General features: G+C 41.5%; 2 protein-coding genes and 1 pseudogene across 2 annotated transcripts in view; all 3 read left to right on the top strand.

Moving 5' to 3' along the window:
• The first annotated feature begins 6,152 nt into the window (after positions 1-6,152).
• Positions 6,153-7,221, top strand: LOC148047436 (zinc finger protein 232-like). Its single transcript, XM_087711576.1, has 2 exons — positions 6,153-6,712; positions 6,951-7,221. Exons 1-2 carry the CDS (start codon positions 6,299-6,301, stop codon positions 7,089-7,091), a joined length of 555 nt encoding a protein of 184 aa, XP_087567702.1. The 5' UTR covers positions 6,153-6,298; the 3' UTR covers positions 7,092-7,221.
• LOC148047432 (uncharacterized) overlaps positions 6,955-24,718 on the top strand; it is a 52,166-nt gene continuing 34,402 nt past the window's right edge. Inside the window, exons 1-7 of the mRNA XM_087711394.1 lie at positions 6,955-7,068; positions 7,191-7,270; positions 8,030-8,156; positions 17,978-18,095; positions 18,216-18,298; positions 18,688-18,814; positions 20,370-20,795. Of these exons, the coding sequence (XP_087567520.1) occupies positions 7,233-7,270; positions 8,030-8,156; positions 17,978-18,095; positions 18,216-18,298; positions 18,688-18,814; positions 20,370-20,795 (919 nt within the window). The 5' untranslated portion in view covers positions 6,955-7,068; positions 7,191-7,232. The remainder of the gene's footprint in view (positions 7,069-7,190; positions 7,271-8,029; positions 8,157-17,977; positions 18,096-18,215; positions 18,299-18,687; positions 18,815-20,369; positions 20,796-24,718) is intronic.
• LOC148047435 (uncharacterized) lies at positions 10,582-14,618 on the top strand (annotated as a pseudogene).

The following is a 24,718-nucleotide window of genomic DNA, read 5'->3' as shown; positions in this document are numbered from 1 at the left end:
TACGAGTTTTCTTGCTACTTTTTTTGAGTGAATCACTGTAGTTGTTAAGTTAGTTATGAAATGAATCAGGCTTCCCCATTGGATTTGCTTGTCAGAAGCTCACAAAAGATGATCAAATGATCCAGGAACACTGCAGCTGACATGAATCGGTTGCCAATATCTGAAGTTTGATCAGGTGATTGTTGAGATGCTTCAACAGTCATAAGTGTGAAAAATGGACGTCATGTTTTTCAGTGCTTCTATAACTTTGAATAATCACTATATGAACTGTAGTAAATTGAGGACTACCTATAGTTGTCCAATATATTATACAGGGATCATTTGAGTAATAATCCAAATAAACTGTAGCTCTTCTTAGACATGCATGCATAAATTGCGTTTCTAGTGCAAACCAGAACAGTGTGGATCCCTAATCCTGCTTGTGGTTTTTGCTAAGTTTCAAAAGACAAAGGACTTTTCTATGTGCAGAAATATTCTGTGGTTTTTTTTCATTGTTTCAAATATTCCAAAATACCAAACATGATTATCACATTACTCTTCAATTATCTTAGATTAAAAAGAGAAAAAAACCCATAACTTTGTTAGAGGTTATCAGATATCTCTTGGTGTTGCCTGAATATTTCTGTTCTGATATTGGACAAAGTAGCTGGGCCTTTCCCTTTTTTGAGGTGTTCTACCTTTTCCATCTCTGCTTGTCTGAGAAAGAGTCCAGTGAGAGTTCTTATTTCCGCATCCAGAATGATGGATGCTACCAATGTCTCATGGGTTCTTTTTAAACCAGGAGTTCCCAACCCAAAGGCTGTGGCCTGTTTGGAACTGGGCCACGGAAGCAGTGGGTGAGCTTGTGCGGAAGTTGCTCCACTTGTGCAAGTGGCAAGCACTGGCACTGATATGGAAACCTCTATTTTTGTGAGCGACTGGTGCACAGGCCAGCTACTCCCACAAATGGAGCTGTGCATGCATGCGTCTTCCTGCTGCTTGCACAGAACCATCCTCTGTCTCTCCCTCCCACCTCGCTTTGCTACAAAGTCCAAAAGGTTAGGGACTGCTGTTTCAAATCATCAACCATACCCAGTTTGATTGAGTTGAGCTCAAAATATTTATGAGTAGCACTGGATTCTAGATGGTTTCTCCCAATACGGGTTGTGGAAATGTTTTACTTTGAAAAAATATAGAAGATACAAACGAGAAATATACAAACAATGAATTCTTTTTATGTTTGTGTTTATACTAAATCAGAAATGTCAAACACAAGTCCCGTCAGTGAGAACCAGCCCGTGATCAGATTAGATGTGGTCCATAGGGTTGCCCTAGAAACAGCAGAGGGCTGTCCCCCGCCACCTCAGCCCATCCTACCCCCCCCACCTGGACACTACCCCTGGGTGTGTGCACAGGAGATGGTGAGCAAAGCAAGGTCCGGAAAGTCGAGTAGACGGCAGAGGCCGTGGGGGCGGACGCTGCACTGGTGCTCTCAACGATCATGGCTCACTTGCTGTCCCAGCCTTGCAGCTGGTCCTGGCCTCCAGGCACTGTCCTTTTCACTGGGCTGGCCCTTTCCCCACATGGGAAAGCTATGGCAACTGGCAGCTCTGCCACTCTTCCCTCTCCCCACGTCCCTTCCTGGGCATGGAGGAAAGGAAGAAGGGAAGGAAGGAGAGAGGAATGGGGACGAGGGAGGGAGGGAGGTATAGATTGTAATGAGATGGAGGGTGGACTTGAGTGAACTGCCTTAGCAATTATCCACCAGCAACCCTGCTAGTCTTGCCATCCCCTTTGTCCCCTCCTCTTGGCCTCTCCTTGTGGTCTGCCATCCGAACACTGACAATGCTTTGCTTACAAAGTTGGGTCTGCATGGAAAGGGAGTGGGCCTCTCTCTGGCACACTTTGTTCTCACACACCCATTGTGAGCAACATGGCCAAGAAGAGTAAGCACAGCAGCTGCAATCACAAAGAGAAGATAAAGGCGGCTGAGGAACCCTTCAGGAAGGGTTGACCTGGGCTGCAAGATCCCAGGCCTCTGTGCATCCCGTGCCTCTATCCAGGGATCCTCCATATGGCCTGAGAGGGATAGCGAGGCTCCTTTGATAGGCGAAGCTTTGGTGCTTGTCCTGGTCTCGCCTTCCTCTGCTGGAGACCTCTGGATACCTATTTCCAGCCTTGTCTGGCCCATAATAGGCAGTTGCTTATGGAAGTGTGGAGGAGAAAGTTTACAGGAAGTAGTTTCCCCCATGTCCAGCTTTTGCCTTGACAGATCTCTGGAGAGGAGGAAGGGTGCCCTAACAAGCCAGCATCTTTACCACACCTAACTGGAAACAAGGATTTCCTTTCAGAAAGGGCTAGCCTCTTTCGTGCAGGACGGAGTGTTCCTAACCCTAACCGTCTCCAAAGATCTATCAAGGTAGAAGTTGGTCTCTGCTCCCTGTAAACTTTAACCTCCATCCTTTCACACTCAACAGTGTTGGCCCTCCCTCTGTTGCTTTGTTGGAAGTAGGTATTGGACAGGGAAACAAACACCAATGATGTCTGAGATTGGGAGAAGAACGTCTCCATTGTCGTCCTGTGCATGCCCGCGTGCACACTCACCCCCCCCCCCACGCCATCCAAGCTTGATGACTTTTATCAACATCTAAGCTTGCAAATTGCCAATCATGCCTGTGCTTGGAAAAAAAAGCACTGAATTTTCCCCATCTGGAGTTGCCTAGTGCAGCATATTCCATCCTGATCCAGCTGTCCCAAGTCAGCCACACCCAGTGAGTGGTATCAACCAACCATGGCCACCTGGCCACACTCACCCGGCCTCTGTGAGTTGTCATAGTCTTACAAGAGCCGAGGTGGCACAGTGGTTAGGGTGCAGTACTGCAGGCCACTTCAGCTGACTGTTATCTGCAGTTCAGTGGTTCTAATCTCACTGGCTCAAGGTTGACTCAGCCTTCCATCCTTCCGAGGTGGGTGAAATGAGGACCCGGATTGTTGTTGGGGGCGATATGCTGACTCTGTAAACCGCTTAGAGAGGGCTGAGAACACCCTATGAAGCGGTATATAAGTCTAACTGCTATTGCTATTGCTATTACATGCAACTGGCCTTTTGAGGGTAACCATAATGCTGATGTGGCTCTCAATAAAATTGAGTTTGACACCCCTACTTTGCATCATCCCCCTGAACATTAATTGTATCATGTATGGAAAAAGCTTCATTCCTCTAACAAAATAAGCCAGAATGAAGGGAAGAATTGCTCTCACAAAATAAGCCAGAATGATGGGAAGCCCATTAAATGCATATTCAAAAATTATATTTCAAGTACTTTTTGCCTATCATATGATAAGGTTTAGGAAAAAATCTAAATGTGAATTAAATTTAATTAAATATCCACTGGTATGGTTATTTATGAGACATTATTAAATTTCATTTTGTTCTAACTAAAAATTAAAAATACATGAAACTTACCGTAAGATTTGTGGGAGGCAATAGTTTAGGCTTTCAGAGGACCTGACTTCTTTGAAAATATTTCTTCAAATATTGTTAATTGATGTTTTTGCACCAAACAGGTAAAAAGGCACTGATTATGGTTTCCCAAAAATTATGTCATTTTTGTCATAATGGAAATACTGTTCACTGATGGTTCTAGATTAAACAGGTGAAAGGGCAGTGATTTAGGTTTTGTAATCATGTCATTTTTTTCATAATGGAAAAGTGACAAAGTTAGACAGGTTGGACTTAGAAGGAGCCTTGATATGTAGATAAATGGGCTGGAAAGAATGGAGCCAGAATTTAAAATTGCTTCTTAACCACAATTTCCCCTCTATCCTTTCTTTCATTAATTGTAGCTAAATCTATTTTTTCTTGCATTATCCACCTCCAAATCCAGATTAATCTTTTCAAACCATTAAAATCTTCATTACTTTTTACTAGAAAAAAAATTCTTTTTCTCCAAAGCTCTTAAGGTTCCTACTCAAATTTCCTGAGGCGTATTTCCTACTCATCACCAAAATAAAACTATTCATGTCTTTTTTTTTTGCCTCATAGTATTTGAGATTTATATTTATTTTTCAGTATTTGCCTTCTTTCATTTTGGGATTCCACTATTTCTCCAGTCATATATGAGACTTTATTCTCCCAATCATCATTTCTCCCTCATGGCGGCTTGTTTTGAGGTAAAAAATTTAAAGGTCTACATTTTGGTTCTTTTCTTTTGATGCTTCTTTTTCATCAGGATCTATTTTTCAGGATTATTCGCATTATTACAGACTGCCTCTAGTGTTTCCAGGCCTCCTTGGATGCCCAAAAGCATGAATTTGAAAAGGCAGCTTAATAATTGAGCTCATTAAAGAAAAATCAATACAAATCTTAATTTTCCTCAACCTGTCGCTTTCCTCCCTGTGTCTCTGCCAGCCCCCTGATCTCTCCTCGCATCAGCCACAAGAAACAGGCTGGGTTTCAGAGAGAGACTTTCGTTTCTTGTCTTTTGACCGCCCTGCCATTTCTGACAGGATTTTGCTCGTTTTTGATTTCTTCACAAGATCACAGGTGGTTCTTAGACGTTAAAAAGAGGAAAATCTTTAAACTGATGCTTGCTGGAGATGCCACGTCTTTCCTAGATAGACAGTGTCAGAGGGAATCTTTCCTTAATCTAACCTAATGCCTATCATCCCAGAGACGCATGGAACATAACGTCCTGCGACCTTGCTGGGTCTTCTCGTAATGCGCATAGGATCCTCTAGGGGGCTCCCTGGAAGAACCGGGCAGCTCCTTCCCGCGCACCCGCGTTAGAAGAGAACTGAGCATGCGCCGGCCTCTTTCCCAAGTCAAGTGTTTCTTGCTTCCCGAGAGGTTTTCCAGCAAAGGTTTGAAAGGTTGTCCGCTCTTTCTACGGTGTCCGAGTCTGCTCCTGCCCACCCCTCCTTCGCTGTGAGTCTTTGGGTGAGTTTTTCTAGCAAAGGAAGGGGCTGCAGGGAGGTTTTCATGGTTCGAGATCCAGACGTGATTCGGGGTTCAGTGATGGGGCTTTTCTCCCGCGCTGGAGGCTCACATTGGAGACATGCAAAACTTTATCAGAAGGGGGGGGGGAGCCCCTGATTCCATGTTCCCCTGCCGTCTCTGTGCATGCGCGGGCCAGGCAGGAAGAAAGCAAAGCTTCGGATCCTCCCAGTTGGCGCTAGAGAGAGAGAAAAAAAACAGAGCGTCAGAAAGGAACTCTGAATGAAACATAACACTGATACCCATTGTAATTGGTTACTTGGTACCATGTTCAGGGATTTTATGCAACACATAAAGAAATTGCAGCTTCCTGCAATAACACCCGTTGAACTGCAAAAAACTGCACTACTTGAAACATCATACATTTAAAGAAGATCCTTGGTTGATACCTAGGATGCTGGCAGCAACCCATATCAACCATTAATACCATCAATGGTATTTGTGACACATCTTTAAATGTTCACTTGATTGAGTTTCATGTTTAATGAATAAAAGAAATAATAATAATAATTGGAACACAAAACGCCAGACATCACAGTTGTCAAAAACCGAAACATATAATTTATTGACATTGCTGTTCCAGGAGATGCCAGAGTCAAAGAAAAAGAACTGGAAATCACGAAAAATCGCGACCTGGCCATCAAAACTACACGATTATGGATGAAACATGTAACTGTGATACCCATTGTCATTGGAGCACTTGGCACCATGTCCAAGAATTTTATAAGATGCATCAACAAATTGTAGCTTCCTGCAAAAAACTGTGCTACATGGAACAGTAGCACAGTAGTATTTTAAGAAGGTTCTTGGTTGATACCTAGGATGCTGGCAGCAATCCATATCAACCATTAGCACCAGTCAGTGGTATTTGTGATGCGTTTTTGAATGTACAGTGGACTGACTTTCATGTTCAATGAATAAAATATATAAAGTATATAATAATATAATGAAGACATTTAAAAATTAAATTTTAATAATTTTCCCTTTATGTATAGAGATAAAGTTAATTAATCATCCCCCCCCCTGACATTGGTAGGTTCATTGAAATTTCTTTTTTTGATTATTCCTTTCCCCTTCCCTTCCCTCTCTTTATAAGGATGCTACATAGTTCAATTTATCACCCTAGTAAACACCCTAAATTATTTGTTTTCCATTTCAGGAATATAAGCTGGGAATACTTTATGGTTCTTCTGGAATCTTAAGTATCTTGTCTGAGAAGAGAGCTGAATGGCCTTGGAAAATTTCCCCAGACCTCTTGTGAACAGAAAGACCTGTGGAGATCCTTAGGTCCATTTTGGAGCTGCATTAGAGACCAGAGAGAAGATGGAGGGCCAACACCCAGCAGAACCAGAAATTGGAAAAGGTCCCCCAGCTGCTCTGCCTTGGAGCTGTGGGAAGAATGGGGCAAGTCCTGGGCGGATGCCCCAACAAGAGGCATCCAATAGTTTAGAGGTCCAGTGCTGTCACTTCAGGAAAGTGCGGTTTCAGAATGGGAGCCGTCCCCGAGATGTTTGCACTCAGCTTCACTATCTTTGTCGACAGTGGCTGCAACCAGAAAAACACACAAAGGCTCAGATGCTGGACCTGGTGCTCCTGGAACAATTGCTGGCTGTCCTTCCCCCAGAGATGTCAAAATGGGTGCGGGAGTGTGGAGCAGAGACCAGTTCTCAGGCGGTGTCCCTGGCCGAAGGCTTCTTGCTGACTCAGGAGGAGGAAAACATGCAAGAAGAGTTGCAGGTGGGAGAATGGAATCATGGCAGCTCTAAAGAGGATCTCTCTGAATTTGTCAATTCCTTTCTGTCTGTGATTATTATCCTAAGGACATTTTTGTGTTCTTCTAGAAGATGTATTTTGGGCAATTCTTCCCTTCTGTTTCAGTAATGAACATTGGGGGCCTCTAGTTTGAAGGTGCAGTATGATAATTCATTTCTATCTCTGTGCTGTTCCTTTGTTTCTCCTATCACATCATGTCTAGAAATCTTCGGAAGCTTTAGCTGAGTATCCTAAGGGGAGGAAAGAGTCATTCAAATCTTCTCAAGAGCTTCTCTTCAGGGAGAACATCCAGAAAGATCAAAATCAAGATGCTATGCAAGGTAAAAAAAGCTTGAGATTTTGATGATGCGAGATTTCAACATTTAGCTGATTCTTTCGCTCCTCTTCATTGGAGTGTCTCTCTTTAACAAATCTGCTTCCAGTATTTTTCTCTTTCTCACAGAGAATAGAAAACTGTCCTTGGACTTTTTAGAATCTCCTCTTTATGCTGGAGCTGAAAGATTTGCTGAACCGCTTCTTCAGGTAAGGAGAAGAAAGACTGGAAAAGATCCATGAATCTTGGATGGATTTCATTTTATTCTAGAGTTCAATGTATAAAATTGCTCCTTCTAAGCAATACAAATTTGACCTCAGGACACTGAACATTCACACTCAGCTTAATCTACCCTCTTCCTTCTGAGGGTATCCTTTGTGAGTGGCTTTCTCCACCCCTACTGCTTTACCATCAGGTTTCATTGACCAGACTGTTGTCAGCATCGGGGTTCTTCCTTCCGTGTTCCAGGGTTTTTTTCACACACCATTAGAAAGAAAATATTATCTTTGGGACAACCGTGACCTGGTATTGAGAATCTCTATAGACATATACTATGTAATATAGTACTCTTACAACCACTTTCAACCTCTTCATGAAGGTCTGGAGTTGGGGTACATTTGTCCCTCAGTGGATAAAGTGAACCATTGGAAATCATGTCAGGTGGGTTTTGGCAGTATTTTGCCCTGCCAATCCTAGGAAGAGTGGGAGTCACTGACAAGTAGTGGAATTAAGAACCAACTGCCAACTGAGCAAGACTACTTTAGTTGGTTATATTGTAAGGCATTGCAAACACTTCCAGCTTGATCAAACATAATTTAGTTGTGCCGTCAGCTAAAAGAGGTGAGATCTTAATTCTGCAGAAGGTATCCATTTTGTTCACTGGATCTCTTTCCTAGAATTGGTGGAAGAAAATTATCCCATTATTCTTGGGATTCTCTGATAATAGGGAAACATGTTTCCTTGTTTAGGATGTTGTGTCTTTTGAGGAAGTGTCCGTGTATTTCTCCAAAGAGGAGTGGTCTCAACTGGATGCTGACCAAAAAGCACTGCATGGAGAAGTCATGCTGGAGAATTCCAGGAATCTGTTTTCTCTGGGTAAGAACCCTTTTCTGTGCTCAGAAATATAGAGAAAGGAGTTAAATGTTATTTCTGGGGAAAAAAATATTTATTTACAGTGCATTCAGAAAGTATTCTGACCCCTTCATTATTTTCAATTTTGTTATGTTGCTACATCATTCTACAGTTGTTGAAATGAGTATTTTGTATATTAGGAGCAGGAAACATTTAAGAAAAAAAGAATGTATTTTATGTAATAAGGGAGGCTATGCAGATTTCAAATTTTTCTGTGAATATATTTCCTTCTTCCATAAAATCAGTTTGGTCAAATGGTTAAGATACCAGGCTAGAAACTAGGTGACTGTGAGTACTGGTTCTACAATAGGCATAAATGGTGGCTGGGTGACTTTGGGCCAAAACTCTCTCAGTCCATGTTAAAGGGTTGTCCTCTTCCGGATTTCTGGCGCACATGAGCATGCAATAATCAGCTGGCCTTTGTGCGTGGGGCAGTGCCGGAAAACATAAGAGCTGGTCTTATGTTTTCCGGCGTGAGCATGTGTGCCAGCCAGCTGATTTATGCAGGCAAACCTAAAGTCTTGCTGGTGCAGAGGAAACCGGAAGTACCTTATCTGGCCTACATATGACCCTGAGCATCTCCTCTTCCTAGTCGCCGCCCTGACGAGCGTGCGTGCAGGTAAAGTATGCGCCTAAAGTGTTCCCTTTTTGGCACTTGGTGCCGAAAATGTTCGCCATCACTGTTGTAGGTGATGAAACAGCAGAAAGAGAGAATATCTGATATGTCCACTTCCCTTATTATTTGCAAAAAATAAAGGAAGCATATAGAGTTCATTCAGAAAGTATTCAGATCCCCTTCACTTTCATCAATTTTGTTATGCTGCAGGCTGATTCCACAGTCGTTGAAATTCATTTTTTTCCTCATTTATCTGCACTCAGTTCCTGATAATGACAAAGTAAAAATAGAATTTTAGAAATGTCTGTAAATTTATTAAAAAGAAAAAACTGAAATATCACATTGAAGTAAGTATTCAGAGCCTTCACTCAGTACTTTTTGAAGCACCTTTGGCAGCAATTGAAGCCTCCAGTCTTTTTGGGTATGAGATGACAAGTTTTACGCACCTGGATTGGGGGATTTTCCGCCATTCTTCCTTCCAAATCCACAGAAGCTCAGTCAGATTGGATGGTGACCATCGTTTGAGAGTCATTTTCAGGTCCCTCTAGAGATGTTAAAAAAGGTTGAAGTATGGCTCTGGGTGGGCCACTCTAGGACATTCACAGAGTTGTTCCTAAACCACTCCTGTGTTTTGGCTGTTTGTTGTATGGTTGTCACGTAGGAAAGTGAATCTTTACCCCAGTCTCAGGTCCTGAGCACTGTGTTGTACATATTTTCATTGAGGATATCTCTATATTGCTCCATTCAGCTTTCCGTCACCCATGACCAGTCTCCCAGTTTCTGCTGCTGAAAAACACTCCTACAGCATGATGCTGCCAACCATCAGGCTTCACTGTTGGGATGGTATTGGGCAGGTGATGGGTGGTTTCCTCCAGACATAATGTTTAGAATTGAGGTCAACAGGTCAATCTTGGTTTCATCAGACCAGGGAATCTTACTTACTACAGTCTGAGAGTCCTTCAAGTGCTTTTTTGAAACTCCAAGTGGGCTTTCATGGGTTACGCACTGAGAAAAGACATCCTTCTAGCCAATATGCCATAAATCCCAGATCACTGGAGGGCTGTAGTGATGGTTGTCTCCAACCAGAATTTCTGGAGCTCAGTCAGAATGACTATTGGGTTCTCAGTCACCTCTCTTACTAAGGCCATTCTACCCCAATTGCTCATTTTGACTGGGCAACCAGCTGTTGAAGAGTCCTGGTGGGGCCAAACGTCTTCCATTTGAGAATTATGGGGTCCATTTTGCTCTTAGGAACCTTTAGTGCAGCAGAAATTTTATGGTAGCATTCCCCAGATCTGTTCCTTTGCAATAATCCTGTCTCTGAGCTCTGCAAGCAGTTCTTTTGTCCTAGTGGCTTTTGGTCTGCCTCACCATGCACTGCCAGCTGTGAGGCCTTCTATGGAGAGCTGTGTGTCTTTCCAATCCCATCCAATCAATTGAATTGACCACAGGTGAACTCCAATCATGGCACAGAAACATGTCAGCAACAAACATGAGAAATGGGAGGCACCTGAACTAAATTTCAAACGTTGTAAAGAGTCTGAATACTTACGTTAATGTGATATTTCAGTTATTTCTTTTAAATAAACTTACAGACATTTCTAAAATTCTGTTTTTACTTTGTCATCATGGGGTACTGAGTGTAGATTAATGAGGAAAAAATGATTTTCAACAATTATAGAATCAGGTATACTATAATAAAATTGACAAATGTGAAGGGAGTCGGAATACGTTCTGAATGCACTCTATATGCCTCTTTTATTTTTTTGTAAATAATTAGGGTACTATGACATATCCAATATTCCCCCTTTCTGCTGTTTTCCGAACCCTGTGAGATGGGTTGAGCTGAGAAAGATTGGCCCAAAGTCACCCAGCCAGCATTCATTCTTATGGCAGAACTAGTACTCAGAGTCACCCAGTTTCTAGCCTGGTGTCTTAACCATTTGACCAAACTGATTTTATGGAAGAAGGAAATTTATTGAAAGAAAAATTGGAAAACTTCATTACCTGGCTTTTTACATATTTTCTAAAAATGCTTTCTGCTTATAAAACATAATATTCATTTCATAAAAGATATTAGCAAGACTCTGAGGGACAGTCTCCATGCAGGGATGGTATGGCCTCTCTTGAGCCAGGTTCTGCCTACCAGGATTCGGTATTTTCTCCTGAACCTGGTTACTGGGTTCTTGATAGTCCTGAGCTGCTATAACCAAGACCAGATGAGCCCTGAGAGGGATGTTCCCTTCTTAGAGATGTGCCCTTGTGTACTGAGTTTGGCATTAGTCTTAAGTTTATATAAATCCATGAAGTGTGGAAATTGGTTTATTAAATCCGATCATCTCATTTCTCATAAAATTGCACATTCAGAAGAGAAACGATTTACCTGCATGGAGTGTGGAAAGAGCTTTCCTCGTAGTAATGGTCTTAATTCCCACAAGAGGATCCACCCAGGAGAGAACCCATATCAATGCATGGAGTGTAGAAAAGATTTTAGGAAGAAGAGTGCTCTGATTCACTATAAAACAATTCATACAGAGAAAAAGGCACATTCAGAAGAGAAATCAAATACCTGCATGGAGTGTGGAAAGACCTTCTGTGATAATTATTCTCGTAGAAGACATGAAGGGATTCACAAAGGAGAACGACCTTATAAATGCATGGAGTGTGGAAAGACTTTTAGATGTAGCAGTAGTCTGAATACCCACAAGAGGATCCACACAGGAGAGAAACCATATCAATGCGTGGAGTGTGATGAGGCCTTCTGTTATTCTAAGACTCTTAGAATCCATCAAAGGAATCACAGAGGAGAAAAACCTTATAAATGTATGGAGTGTGGAAAAACCTTTACTTCTAGCAGTAGTCTGAAATCCCACAATTTGATCCACACAGGAGAGAAGCCGTATCAATGCATGGAGTGTGGAAAGGGTTTTAGGAAGAGTGGTAATCTTAATACCCACAAAAGGATCCATACAGGAGATAAACCCTATCAATGCATAGAGTGTGGCAAGACTTTCTGTTATTATCTTTCTTTTACAACCCATAAAAGGAATCACAAAGGAGAAAGACCTTATATATGCATGGTGTGTGGAAAGACCTTTACTTATAGTAGTAGTCTTAATTCCCACAAGAGAATCCACACAGGAGAAAGACCTTATAAATGCATGGAGTGTGGAAAGGGCTTTACTCGTAGTAATGATCTTAAATCGCACAAAAGGACCCACACAAGAGAAAGACATTATAAATGCATGGAGTGTGGAAAGAGCTTTACTCGTAGTACTCATCTTAATTCCCACAAGAGAGTCCACACAGGAGAGAAGCCATAAAATGTTTGGAATGTGGAGAGGGGTTTAGAAACAATTGTGATCTCACTTCCCATAAAAAGATCCATACAGGAGAAAAAAACCATATGAATGCGTGGAGTGAGGGACGAGCTTTGTAAGGAGTAATGCTTTTACTCTCCATAGAAGCATCCACACATGGGAGAAATCACATCAATAAAGGAATTATGGAAAGAGCTTCAATAGAAATGCAGGTAGTCCTCAACGTATTACTGCAGTTGAGCCCCAAATTTCTGTTCCTAAGTGAGACTGTTATTAAGTATGTTTTACCCAGTTTTATGACTTTTCTTGCCACATTTGTTAAGTGAATCATTGTAGTTGTTAAGTTAGTAATAATGTTATGAAATGAACCTAGCTTCCCCATTGGATTTGCTTGTCAGAAGCTCACAAAAGATGATCACATGATCCGGGACATTCCAGCTGTTATGCATCAGTTGCCAAGCATCTGAAATTTGATCAGTTAACTATTGGGATGTTGCAACAGTCATAAGTCTGAAAAATGGTCATGAGTCACATTTTCAGAGCTTCTATAACTTTGAATAATCGCTATATGAACTGTAGTAAATCAAGGACTACATATAGTTGTCTAAAATATGCAAGGGCCATTTGAGTAATAGTCCAAATAAACTAGCTCTTCTTAAACATGCATGCATAAATTGCCTTTCTGGTGCAAACCAGAACAGTGGATACCTAATCCTGCTTGTGGTTATGCTAAGTCCAAATAGACAAAAGCCTTCTCTAAACATAGAAATATAAGAATGATAAATATAAAAAAGGATAACAATTATGTGAATGTATACTTAAAATGGTATGTAAGAGAATAAAAAATAAAAAAAATTCTTAAAGAAAAGAAATATTCCTGATTGTTTTCCATTACCCTATTTTTCGGAGTATAAGACGCACCTTTCCCCCCTCTAAAAGTGGGTGAAAATTGCTGTGCGTCTTATACACCAAATGTTGAAGCCCTGCCCATCTGCCGACTTCCTGCCTTTGGCTGTTTTTGGCCTCTGCATGCTCCATTTTATACCTGTTCCAGGCTGTGGGAATTGCCACAGCACATCGCTGCCAATCGCTGCCTTTGTGCATCAGGTTTTCGGCATCCACATGTCCCCTCTTTGGCCTCCGTGCGTTGCATCCGCGGCAGGGGAAGAACTGATTTCCGCTGCCTGGAATGCGACATGCGGAGGCCAGAAACGGGGCATGTGGAGGCTGAAACATGACATGGCGCACGGGACACAGCAATGAACTGTGGCAATCCCAGCAGCCTGGAACAGCTGATTGAGGGTATTCCAGGAGGGGTCCTCCATGTGGCCTGAGAGGTATGGCAAGGTTCCTCTGGTGGGCCAGGCTTTGGTGATCATCTTGGCCTCATCTTCCTCTGCTGGAGACCTCTGGATCCCTATATCCAGTCTTGCCTGGCCCATAATAGGCAGAGGCTGCTGCTGCATGTGAAAGGAGGAGAAGGTTTGCAGGAATCACTTTCCTCCACGTCCAACTTTTGCCTCTCTGGAGAGGAGGAAGGATGCCCCACCAAGCCAGCATCTTTACCACATATAACTAGAAACAAGGATTTCCTTTCAGAAAGGGCCAGCCTCTCGTTCAGGACAGCTGGGGAGTGCTCCTCCCCTCCTCTTCCTCTCCAGAGATATTTCAAGGCAGAAGTTGGACTCTGCTCCCTGCAAACATTCTCCTTCACCCTTCCACACTCAACAGTGTCGTCCCTCCACCTGTTGCCTTGCTGGGAGGAAGTACCGGACAGGGAAACAAACACCAACGATGTCTGAAATTGGGAGAAGAACATCTCCTTTGTCGTCCTATGCACACACGCACGCGTCAATCCAAGCTTGGTGACTTTTATCAACATCTGAGCTTGCAAACTGACAATCATGCCTGGGCTTGGGAAAAAAGGCAATGAATTTTCCCCACCTTGAGTTACCCAGTGCAATTTATTCCATCCTGACCCAGCTGTCCCAAGTCAGCCACACCTAGTGAATGGTATTGAACCAACTATGGCCACCTGGCCATACCCACCCAGCCTCTTTGAGTTGTCATAGTCTTACATGTAACTGGCCCTTTGTGGGCAACGATAATACTGATGTGGCCCTCAATGAAATTGTTCTGACCTAAGCTTCCTGAGACAGTAAAATCACATGCTTAGTCCCAAAAACCCTCTTTTTATAAAAACGGCTTTGAATTATGATTCACAACATATCTGTGAAGAGTCTGACAGAACTGTGCCACAGTCTTTCAGGGTAAGGCTTATAAGCACCCACCTTTATGTTGCCAAAGACCTAATTGCCAATTAGTTTTGCAAGGCCAAATGGAACACAGAGTCAAATGGAGCTTCAGAGTTTAAACCGACCAGAACGAACAAAATCGCTTCCTTCAAAGACTCATGTCCGTTTGTTCCTCTTTTATGTCTTATGTGAGGGGCCAATCATCTCCAAGCCTTACTCTCGAGTCACCCCTTTATCTTAGCTGTTCTTGCCTTCTGGCAGGTTTGCGCATGCGCACAGCGGGAACAGGCTTTCCTTGTTCCTGTTTTGCTGATTTCAGACTCGACGCTCCGGAGGCAGCACATAACTCCCAGATGGCCCTAATCCTCTCTCTGCCTCTGACATGGAACCCTCATCTGAGCCTTCCCCAGACTCCAGAACTGGCCCGTGTTCCTCTCCAGCCTCCTCACTGTTCGACTCTGCTGCCAGCTCTGCAGGCTGCCGGTGGACCACAACAGAAATTGAGTTTGACACCCTTGCATTGCACCATCCCCATGAATATGTGATTGTATCAAGCACTGAAAAAGCTTCATTTCTCTAACAAAATAAGCCAGAATGAGGGGAAGTCCATGCTATGCATGTTCAAAATCCCCTTTTCTCATTTCTGACAGGATTTTGCTCATTTTGATGCTTTCTGGCAATCCTTAAGAGATCCTTCAGACAAGCTGCTCTTCAGGAAAGGGATTTTTAAGTCTTCACAATATCAGAGATGGTTCTTTGAGATTAAAAATGGAAAATCTAGAAACTGATGCTTGCCAGAGAGGCCACTTCCTTCGCGCAATGCGCATAGGATCCTCTAGGGGGCTCCCTGGAAGAGCGGGGCAGTTTCCTCCCGCCCATGTGTTACAAGAGAACTGAGCATGCGCTGGTCTCTTTCCCAAACCAAGGGAGATGCATGCTTTGCGAGGCATTTTCCAGCAAAGGCTTGAAAGGTTGTCCGCTCTTTTTACGGTGTCCGAGTCTCCTCCGCCCCCCCCTTCGCTGTGAGCCTTTGGGTGAGTCTTTCTAGGAAAGGAAGGGGCTGCAAGGAGGTTTTCATGGTTCGAGATCCAGACGTGATTCAAGGTGCAGTGATGGGGCTTTTCTCCAGCGCTGGAGGCTCGCATTGGAGACATGCAAACCTTCATCAGGTTTACTATCGTGGGATGGGGGGGTGGGAAAGGTGATGATCCCATGTTCCCCTGCCGCCCCTGTGCAGACACGAGTCAGGCACAGGAGAAAGTAAAGTTTCGCGCCCTTCGCTTTGCCCCCAGGGGAAAAAAAAAAAAACCAGGATCGCAGGACGCTCCATTTCGATGGGAAAACCTCTGCCTGGGAGAGGGAGGAGGAGAGGTCGTCTTTGCAGAATGGATTTGTGTCTCCAAGTCAGCCTTGACTCCGGGACAGTTTTTTGCAAACTTCTTGGCCCCGTTTTCAGAAGGGATTTCGCTCGCCTCCCCCTTCCTAGACCGAGAGAAGCGAGCGGTCGGAGTCCCTTCTGCTGGCTTCGTTCGCACGCAAGGCTTCATCTGCGCGTGCAAGGAGTTGGGTGTGCAAAGACTGGAACTCGGTTTCCTGCTTTCCCGCCTTTCCCCATTGTCACCTGTTTGCTTCTCCCAAAAAAGGAAGATGTTGTAGGAGAGAGGTGCTCCTTGGATTGAGAGAGATGCATCATTCACACGCTATGATTAAGCCTGTGTTTTTTGTCAAGTTGTCCTTTGTAAAGCCTGGTTTTTGAACTCCCTAGTTGCTTTATTTAGTTATTAAATAGATTTAGAGAGACCTTCATGTCAATTGCTCTGTGACCTGGGACATTTAGGGTTTGGATTGTGTTGCTCTTAACTATGCAGCGGTAGAAATGATATTAAACTCCCTATTAAATTATATGAAATAAAGTTATAGTTAGCCATAGGGAGCTATTTGGCTCATTGATGAAAGCTTTAGACTTGAAACCAGGAGATTAAGTTCTAGTCCAACTTTTGGCATGAAAGCCTTGAGCTCATCCCAACTCATCCCAATCTACTTCACAGGGCTGTTGGGAAAATAGAAAGAACAATGATAACAAAAATCATAATACATAACAGAAGACATCAAGATTAAAATTTAATGTTAATTAAAACTAGAAATCAAAAACACATTTATATTTATTTTTCCAGCATTTTGATAGACATTGGCATCCTGAAGGGTTCCCTGCAATTTTTCCCATATCTAGAGAGATCAAGCTAATTAATAAGATTCCCCCCTGACATTGGGGTTCCACCACAAAACCGCGGTCGACTAAAGCGCGCTCGACGAAACCGCATACCTGACGTCATCACAGCGTGACGAAAAAAGCACGCTGTGAGCTGTAAAGCTAAAATTAACGCGTAAACCTAACCCTAAACCTAACCCTTAACCTAACGCTAAACCTAACACTAACCCTTAACCTAACCCTAAACCTAACCCTAACGCTTAACCTAATCCTTAACCTAACCCTAACTCTAAACCTAACCCTTACCTTAATGTGAATCAGCTTGCTTTAAAAGCGCTTTTTAAAGCGCCCTTTTTTCTCCGCGGTCGTATTTGTCGTGCTGCTGATGACGTCAGGTACGCGCTTTAATTGGGCGCACTTTAGTGGACCGCGGTTTTGTCGTGCCACGGACATTGGTAGGTTCATAGAAATTTCTTTTTTTTAATTATTCCTTCCCTCTCTTGATAAGGATGCTACGTAGTTCAATTAATCACAATAGTGAACACCCCAAATTATTCTATTTTCAATTTCAGGTAAGCTGGAAATATTTTCCAGTTTTTCTCGAAATCTTAGGTATTTTGTCTGGGAAGAGAGCTGAATGGCCTTGGAAAATTTGGCCAGATCTCTTGTGAACATAAAGACCTGTGGAGATCTTTTCCATTTTGGAGCTGTATTAGAGACCAGAGAAAAGATGGAGGGACAGCACCCAGCAGATGCAGAAATTAGAAAAGGCCCTCCAGCTGCTCAGCCTTGGGACTGTGGGAAGAATGGTGCAAGTCTTGGGCAGAACAGCCAAGAAGAGGCATCCAATAGTTCAGAGGTCCAGTGCTGTCACTTCAGAAAAGTGCGATTTCAAGAGGGGAGCCATCCCCGAGATATTTGCACTCAGCTTCACTACCTTTGTCGTCAGTGGCTTCAACCAGAAAAACACACAAAGGCTCAGATGCTGGACCTGGTGCTCCTGGAACAATTGCTGGCTGTCCTTCCCCCAGAGATGTCAAAATGGGTGCGGGAGTGTGGAGCAGAGACTAGTTCCCAGGCGGTTTCCCTAGCTGAAGGCTTCTTGCTGACCCAGGAGGAGGAAAACATGCAAGAAGAGTTGCAGGTGGGAGAATAGAATCATGGCAGCTCTAAAGAGGATCTCTCTGAATTTGTCAATTCCTCTCTGGCAGAATTTTCTGGGATTATTAACGCCTAAAGACATTTGTTCTATTTTCCCATGTATTTGGGGCAGTTCTTTCATTCTGTTTCAGCAATGGACATTGGGGGCTGCTAGTTTGAGGGTACACTATGATAATTCATTTCTATCTCTGTACTCTTTGTTTCTCGTATCACGTCATGTCTAGAAATCCATGGAAGCTTTGATTGAATATCCCAAGGGGGGTAAAGATTCATTCAGCTCTCCTCCAGAGCTGCTCTTCAGGGGGAACTTCCAAAAAGATCTTAGTCAAGATGCTACGCAAGGTAAGAAAAGCTCTTTCTGTGTGATATGAGATTTCAACATTTAGTTGATTCTTTCGCTCCTCTTGATTGGAGTGTCTTTCTTTAACAAATCTGCTTCCACTGTTTATCTCTTTGTCACAGAGAGTAGAAAACTGTCCTTGGAGTTTTTAGAATCACCTCTTTATACTGGAGCTGCTGAAGGATTAGCTGAACCGCTTCTTCAGGTAAGGAGGAGAAAGACTGAAGGTGCAGAGTTGGGATACATTGGTCCCTCAGTGGATAAAATGAGCACTGGAAAATATGTCAGGTTGCCAATATTTTCCTCTGCCCATTCTAGGAAGAATGGGAATCACTGATAAGTAGTGGATTGAAGACCCAGCTATCAATAGACCAAGAATATTTTAGTTGGCTATACCGTAAGGAAGGCACTCAAAACACTTCCAGCTTGATCAAACCTGATTTAGTTGTGCCATCAGCCAAAAGCGGTGAGATCTTAATTCTGCAGAAGATGCCAATTTTGTTCACTGGATCTCTTTCCTAGAATTAGTAGAAGAAAATTATCCCATTATTCTTAGGATTATCCGTTAATAGGGAAACTTGTTTCCTTGTTTAGGATGTTGTGTCTTTTGAGGATGTGGCCGTGTATTTCTCCAAAGAGGAGTGGTCTCAACTGGATGCTGACCAAAAAGCTCTCCATAGAGAAGTCATGCTGGAGAATTCCAGGAATCTGCTTTTTCTGGGTAAGAACCCATTTCGGTGCTCAGGAATGTAAAGAAGGGGCTTTTTTCAATGTTGTTATGCTGCAGCATCATTCTACACTTGTTGAAATGAGTATTTTGTATTGTATAAGCAGAAAGCATTTTTTTTTAAAAAAACAACAATTTATTTCATGTAAAAAGGCCAGTCTATGCAGCTTTCCAATTTTTCTTTCAATAAATTTCCTTCTTCCATAAAATCAATTTGATCAAATAGTTAAGATACCAGTTCTGCCATAGGCGTAAATGTTGGCTGGGAAGGGGCTTGAATATTATTTGTGGGGCATTCAGAAAGCATTCATAGCAACTTCACTTTGTAGAATTTTGTTATACTGCAGAATGATTCTACAGTTGTTGATACTTATTTTTTTCCTCATTCATCTACACTTGGTACTCAATAATGACAAAATGAAAACAAAATTTTATAAATGTCTGCAAATTTATTAGTTCCTAGCCTGTTGTCTTATCCTTTTGATCGAACTGACTTTATGGGAGAAGGAAAATTATTCAAAGAAAAAATGAAAAACTGCATAGCCTGGCTCTTTACGTTAAGAAAACCGTTTTCATTAATGCTTTCTGCTCATGAAATAATTTTTTTTTAAAAAATGTTATTGTCAATTCTAATTGGGTTTGTTTGGAATATTCTATTTAATTTTATAAAAAACTTTGGTATTATGTGTTTCTTTTAATGTTGTACGCTGCCCTGAGTCCTTGGGAGAAGGGCGGCATATAAATCTAATAAACCAAACCAAACCAAAATACTCATTTCATAGAAGATATTATCGAGATGCTGAGGAAGAACCTTAATGAACTGATCAAAGTTCTGGCTATCAGGATTCAGTTTCCCTCCTGAACCTGGTCACTGGGTTCCTGATGGCCCTGAGCTGCTATAACCAAGACTGGATGACCTCTCAGAGGGATGTTCCGAGGTGGCGCAGTGGTTAGGGTGCAGTACTTTAGGCCACTTCAGCTGACTGTTATCTGCAGTTCAGCGGTTCTAATCTCACCGGCTCAAGGTTGACTCAGCCTTCCATCCTTCCGAGGTGGGTGAAATGAGGACCCAGACTGTGGGGGCGATATGCTGACTCTGTAAACCACTTAGAGAGGGCTGAAAGCCCTATGAAGCGGTATATAAGTCTAACTGCTATTGCTATTACTACTGCTATTTTTAGAGATATGCCCACTTGTGTACCGAGTTTGGCATTAGCCTAAGTTTAGGGTGGGGAGGTATTGCCATCCAGAAATTCCCCTTGGCTTTCAAAGATTCTGCTCTGCAGACAAGTGGAAATGAGACTCTTATTGAAGTTGGGAGATGCTGGGTATGTTGCTGCCCCAGAATGATCCAGTTTCCAATACACTTCAGGAGGTTGTGGCATTGAATTGACTCAGGTCAAAGATTAGATCAGGGCTGTGATCCAATCCTGTTATATGGGGATCATTTCACTTGGAAAGGGGTCTTTGCTATAATCTTAGTTTGGATTCTTCATGTTGGCCAACAAAACAGTTGAAATACATTGATGATTTTTTGGCTAAATTTCAGAAGAAATGTCCCATCACCCCATTTCTCATAAAAAGACATATTCAGAAGAGAAACGATTTACCTGCATGGAGTGTGGAAGTACCTACTCTTATAAGTACTCCCTTATAATTCATCAAAGGTCTCACTCAGGAGAACGACCTTATCAATGCATGGAGTGTGGGAAAAAGTTTAGTTGTAGCAGTCGTCTTAATGGCCACAAGAGGATCCACACAGGAGAAAGACCTTATAAATGCATGGAATGTGAAAAGACCTTTACTTGGAGCAGTCATCTTCTTCGCCACAAGAGGAACCACACGGGAGAGAAGCCATATCAATGCATGGAGTGTGGAAAGAGCTTTGCTAATAGCAGTCATTTTAATTCCCACAAGAGGAGCCACACAGGAGAAAGACCTTATAAATGCATGGAGTGTGGAAAGAGCTTTACTCGTAGCAATCATCTTTATCGCCATGAGAGGAGCCACACAAAAGAGAAGCCATATTGAAAGGATAGAGGTGGGAGGAAAAATTAGATTGCATAGTCAAATAGAGGGAATAAAAGACCCAAAGGACAAATATGGAAGGAAAACTAAAAAGAAAATAATATTAAAGGTTCCAAAGCGAGTAAGAGATGAAGGATAAAGGAAAATAGAGTTAAATAATATTTTTATGAATATATTTCAATAAAGTTTATTAATACCAGAATTATACAGGTTGGATTATTATATTAGCAGTGTGATAGATATCAGGATAATATTGTAATATAAATGGATATAAAGAATGGGAAAAATAGACTTTGAATACTGCTAAAGATGTGCAAAAAAACAGTGGAAATTTAGATTTTAATGGGCGATTAGTGAAATATATAAATATATATATTAATCTAAACATGTCTATTAATAATAGAATTATATGGATTGAAGAACTGGAAAAAAGATGAATAGAAATACCCTAAATGTATAAATCATTGTGATTGATACTAAAACTGTATAAGGAGATTGAAAAATGGAGTAATGAAGGATGGAACTTTGATTTAACTATGGAAAAATGAATAACAAAATAGGTGGAAAACACGTCTTTGAATATTATAGCGATAAGAAAGGGGGGGAAATAATAGGGAAAAATAATAATTATATATTAATATGTTAAGATATACAAAAGGACAGAAAGAAGGTTCAGGAATGAAGGGTGATAATAAAAGACATATATAAATAAAATGAAACAATGGAAACGACATGTAAGATTTAGGAATAATAAGATTATGCTTATTATCTTAGTCACACAAGATAGAAGTCATATAAATGTTTGCAGTGTGGAGAGGGCTTTAGAAAAAGTTGTGATCTCAAAAGGATCCGTAAAAGGATCCCGCCAGAGAAACTTACACACACAGGATAAATCATATGAATAAAAGAATTGTGGAAAGAGCTTCAAGAGAAATCCAGGTAGTCCTCGGCATACAACTGCAGTTCAGCCCAAAATTTGTGTTGCTAAGCGAGACAGTTATTAAATGTTTTTCCCCATTTTACAAGCTTTCTTGCCTCATTTGTTAAGTGAATCACTATAGTTGTTAAGTTAGTAACACTTGTGAAGTGAATCTGGCTTCCCCTTTGGCTTGGCTTATCAGAAGGTTATAAAAGATGATCACATGATCCCAGGACACTGCAACTTACACGAATCAGTTGCCAAGTATCTGAAATTTGATCAGGTGACCTTGGGGATGTTGCAATGGTCATAAGTGTGAAAAATGGCCATAAATTACTTTTCTCAGTGCTTCTGTAAATTTGAACAATTAGTAAATTGCTGACTGCCTATAGTTGTCTAAAATTTCATACACGTACCATTTGAGTAATAATTCAAATAAATTGTATACCTTCTTAGATATGCATGCATAAATTGCCCTTCTAGTGCATAACCAGAACAAGGTGGATCCCTAATCCTGCTTGTGGTTTTTGCCAAGTCCAAATAGTCAAAGATGTTCTTTACATGTAGAAATATTCCTGGTTGTTTTTCATTTTATTGTTCCTGATATTCCAAGTATCAAACACAATTATCACATTATTCTCCAAGTATCTTTTAGATTAAAAAAAAACCCACTACTTTATTAGTGGTTGTCTGATAACCCTTGTTGTTGCCTCAATACTTCTGTTGGGCTAAGTATGTGAGGGCTACATTATTTTCGTTTAGTAGCTATGATTTGTTTTCATACACAGTACTTACTCTTGAGTATGAGCCGATCCCACCATTGCCACCAATTTGTCATTGGTTCTATTTAAACCAGGGGTTACCAACCTTTGGGCAGTGGCCTGTTCAGAACTGGGCTGCAGAAGCGGCAAGTGGGCATGCCTGTGGAGCTCCACGTCTGCAAGTGACAGGCTCACATGGAAAGTTCCATATGTGTGAGTGGCGGGTGTGTGAGCCAACTGCTTCCAGAAATGAATTGAGCTCAAAACATTCATCAAAAGTACTGGATTTTAGAGACAGTTTTCTGTCTCTTTATAGATGTTGAGGAGATGTTTTATTTTTAAAAAAATATCCAAGGCACAAAGAGAAATATAATGTTCTGCTACCTCTCCAAATTCCTCTATCTCCTTAGTAATTTGGGAATTGTCTCTAGTGGATCTTCTACAATAAATGCCACGTATTCTACAAACACTTGTGGTTTATATCTTTCCTGTCTTATCTCCATTCCTTTAATTTTGTCTGATATTCCTATTTAAAACTTCCAAAGTCAACATAAATAAGAAAGGCAATGGTGGACATCCTTATCTTGTCCCTTTTTTATACTAAAATTCTCTGTGTACTTTACTTTAGTTGTTTGTTTATTATATATCATCTTAGTTACATTTATAAATTCTTTTCCAAAGTTCATACAGTTTAATTGATGTATCATAATTTGCCAAGTTACGTTGTCAAAAGGTTTCTGAGCATCTAAGATGATTAGTGCCATTAGTTTTACTGGATGTGTTTCGTTGTGTTCATTCTGAGCCTTTGCTTTCCTGACTTCATGTTTATAGCTTCAGGCTATCTGCTGATATTCTGCCTCAGTTATGTGTCTCTCACTTTCCATTTTTTTGTACTTATCCTTTTTGTCTTTCAGTTTATCAGAGAGATCTTTGTGCAACCATTTTCTTCTTGGATTTCTTTTTTAGTGGCATTGGGTTGGACTGGGCTTTTATGATATTTTTCAGTGTTTCCCATACTTCTTGTTTTCCCCTTTAGGATTATTATCCATGAAATTGTGTTTAGGCTCTGAGTTTGTTAAAATCAGCTCTTTTAAAGTTTAAGACACTGGTTGGATTATATTCTGTTGCTTGTTTGCATTGTATTGAATTCCAGTATGATGTGGTCATTCTCGCCCAAGATTCCAGCAACTTCAACTCCTTCTACCATGGATTAAAGAGCTCTGATTCTTCAGAGTGAAGGATGAGAGAGCAAAATTTAAGGTATTTTCAGACTGCTGTTTGAAACATGGGTTTCAGAAGTTTTTCTCATCATCAGATGGGGAAAAAAACCTTGGACATAAATTTTACAACTCGAGACAAAATCTCAACAGTTGTGCCAGTGGTTTAGGGGCATCAGGCAGGGTTCCCAATCCTGTGACCTGGGTTTGAATTCTGGCTGTCAAATGCCCTTTTTTTAACTTTTACCATTCTGGGATGTTCAGACAGCATCACCAGACTGGGTTTACATCCCAGCTTTTGTTTTTAGTGGGGGAAAAGGAGCCACACTATGAAAACCAAACCAAATCTCTTGACATATGGCTCTCCAGGCTGAGGGAGACTGATGCCAAGTCCTGTGGCACAATGGCTTAGCAAATCTGGTTGTTAACCAGAAGGATGGTAGTTTGAACTTACCAAGGGATGGCCTGCTTGAGGAGGTGATTCCAGTTTGAAGATGGTAGGCTGTTATTGTATTGGATTTTTCATCTGAGGATTTAGATTCCCACACTGTCAATGGTTTTCTCAAATTTCTGAATTAGTTTTACCCTTCAGAATGCAAAAGAGGAAAATTCATCACCTTTCTTGAGAATTATATTGGCCACAGACAAGCACAGGGATAGTGTGTCTCTTATGAATGGTTAATCCAATCAGGACCAGCCCATATTGGGAGCTATCCTGAAACTGCAGATGTGTATTTGATCACAATGCTTTTATTAAGCAATCCAATTTTTTTCTTTCTTGCAGTTTCACCTCCAAAGGCAGACTAATCTCGAACCAGCATACTCTTCATTTCGTTTCTCTATATTACTTTTGCTTACACCAAAGCTCTTGAGTTTAGTATTCTTATTTACTGCATCATTTTCCCTACTGAACACCTAAATAAAACTATGCCTTTTTTTCTTTTTTCTTAATGGATCTGAGCTTTGTATTTAG

Source organism: Thamnophis sirtalis, unplaced genomic scaffold (assembly GCF_051295495.1).
Source record: "Thamnophis sirtalis isolate CommonGarterSnake01/CBP01778 unplaced genomic scaffold, rThaSir2_p1.2 scaffold_3, whole genome shotgun sequence".
NCBI classification, from domain to species: domain Eukaryota; kingdom Metazoa; phylum Chordata; class Lepidosauria; order Squamata; family Natricidae; genus Thamnophis; species Thamnophis sirtalis.
Note: the sequence above shows the minus strand (reverse complement) of the source record. Positions and strands in the feature narration are given on the sequence as shown.

Excerpts from the sequence above, each read along its gene's own strand:
- LOC148047436 (XM_087711576.1), top strand. The coding sequence starts at position 6,299 with ATGGAGGGCCAACACCCAGCAGAACCAGAAATTGGAAAAGGTCCCCCA. Across the intron at positions 6,713-6,950 it reads ACATGCAAGAAGAGTTGCAG|AAATCTTCGGAAGCTTTAGC; the intron begins GTGGGAGAATGG and ends CATCATGTCTAG.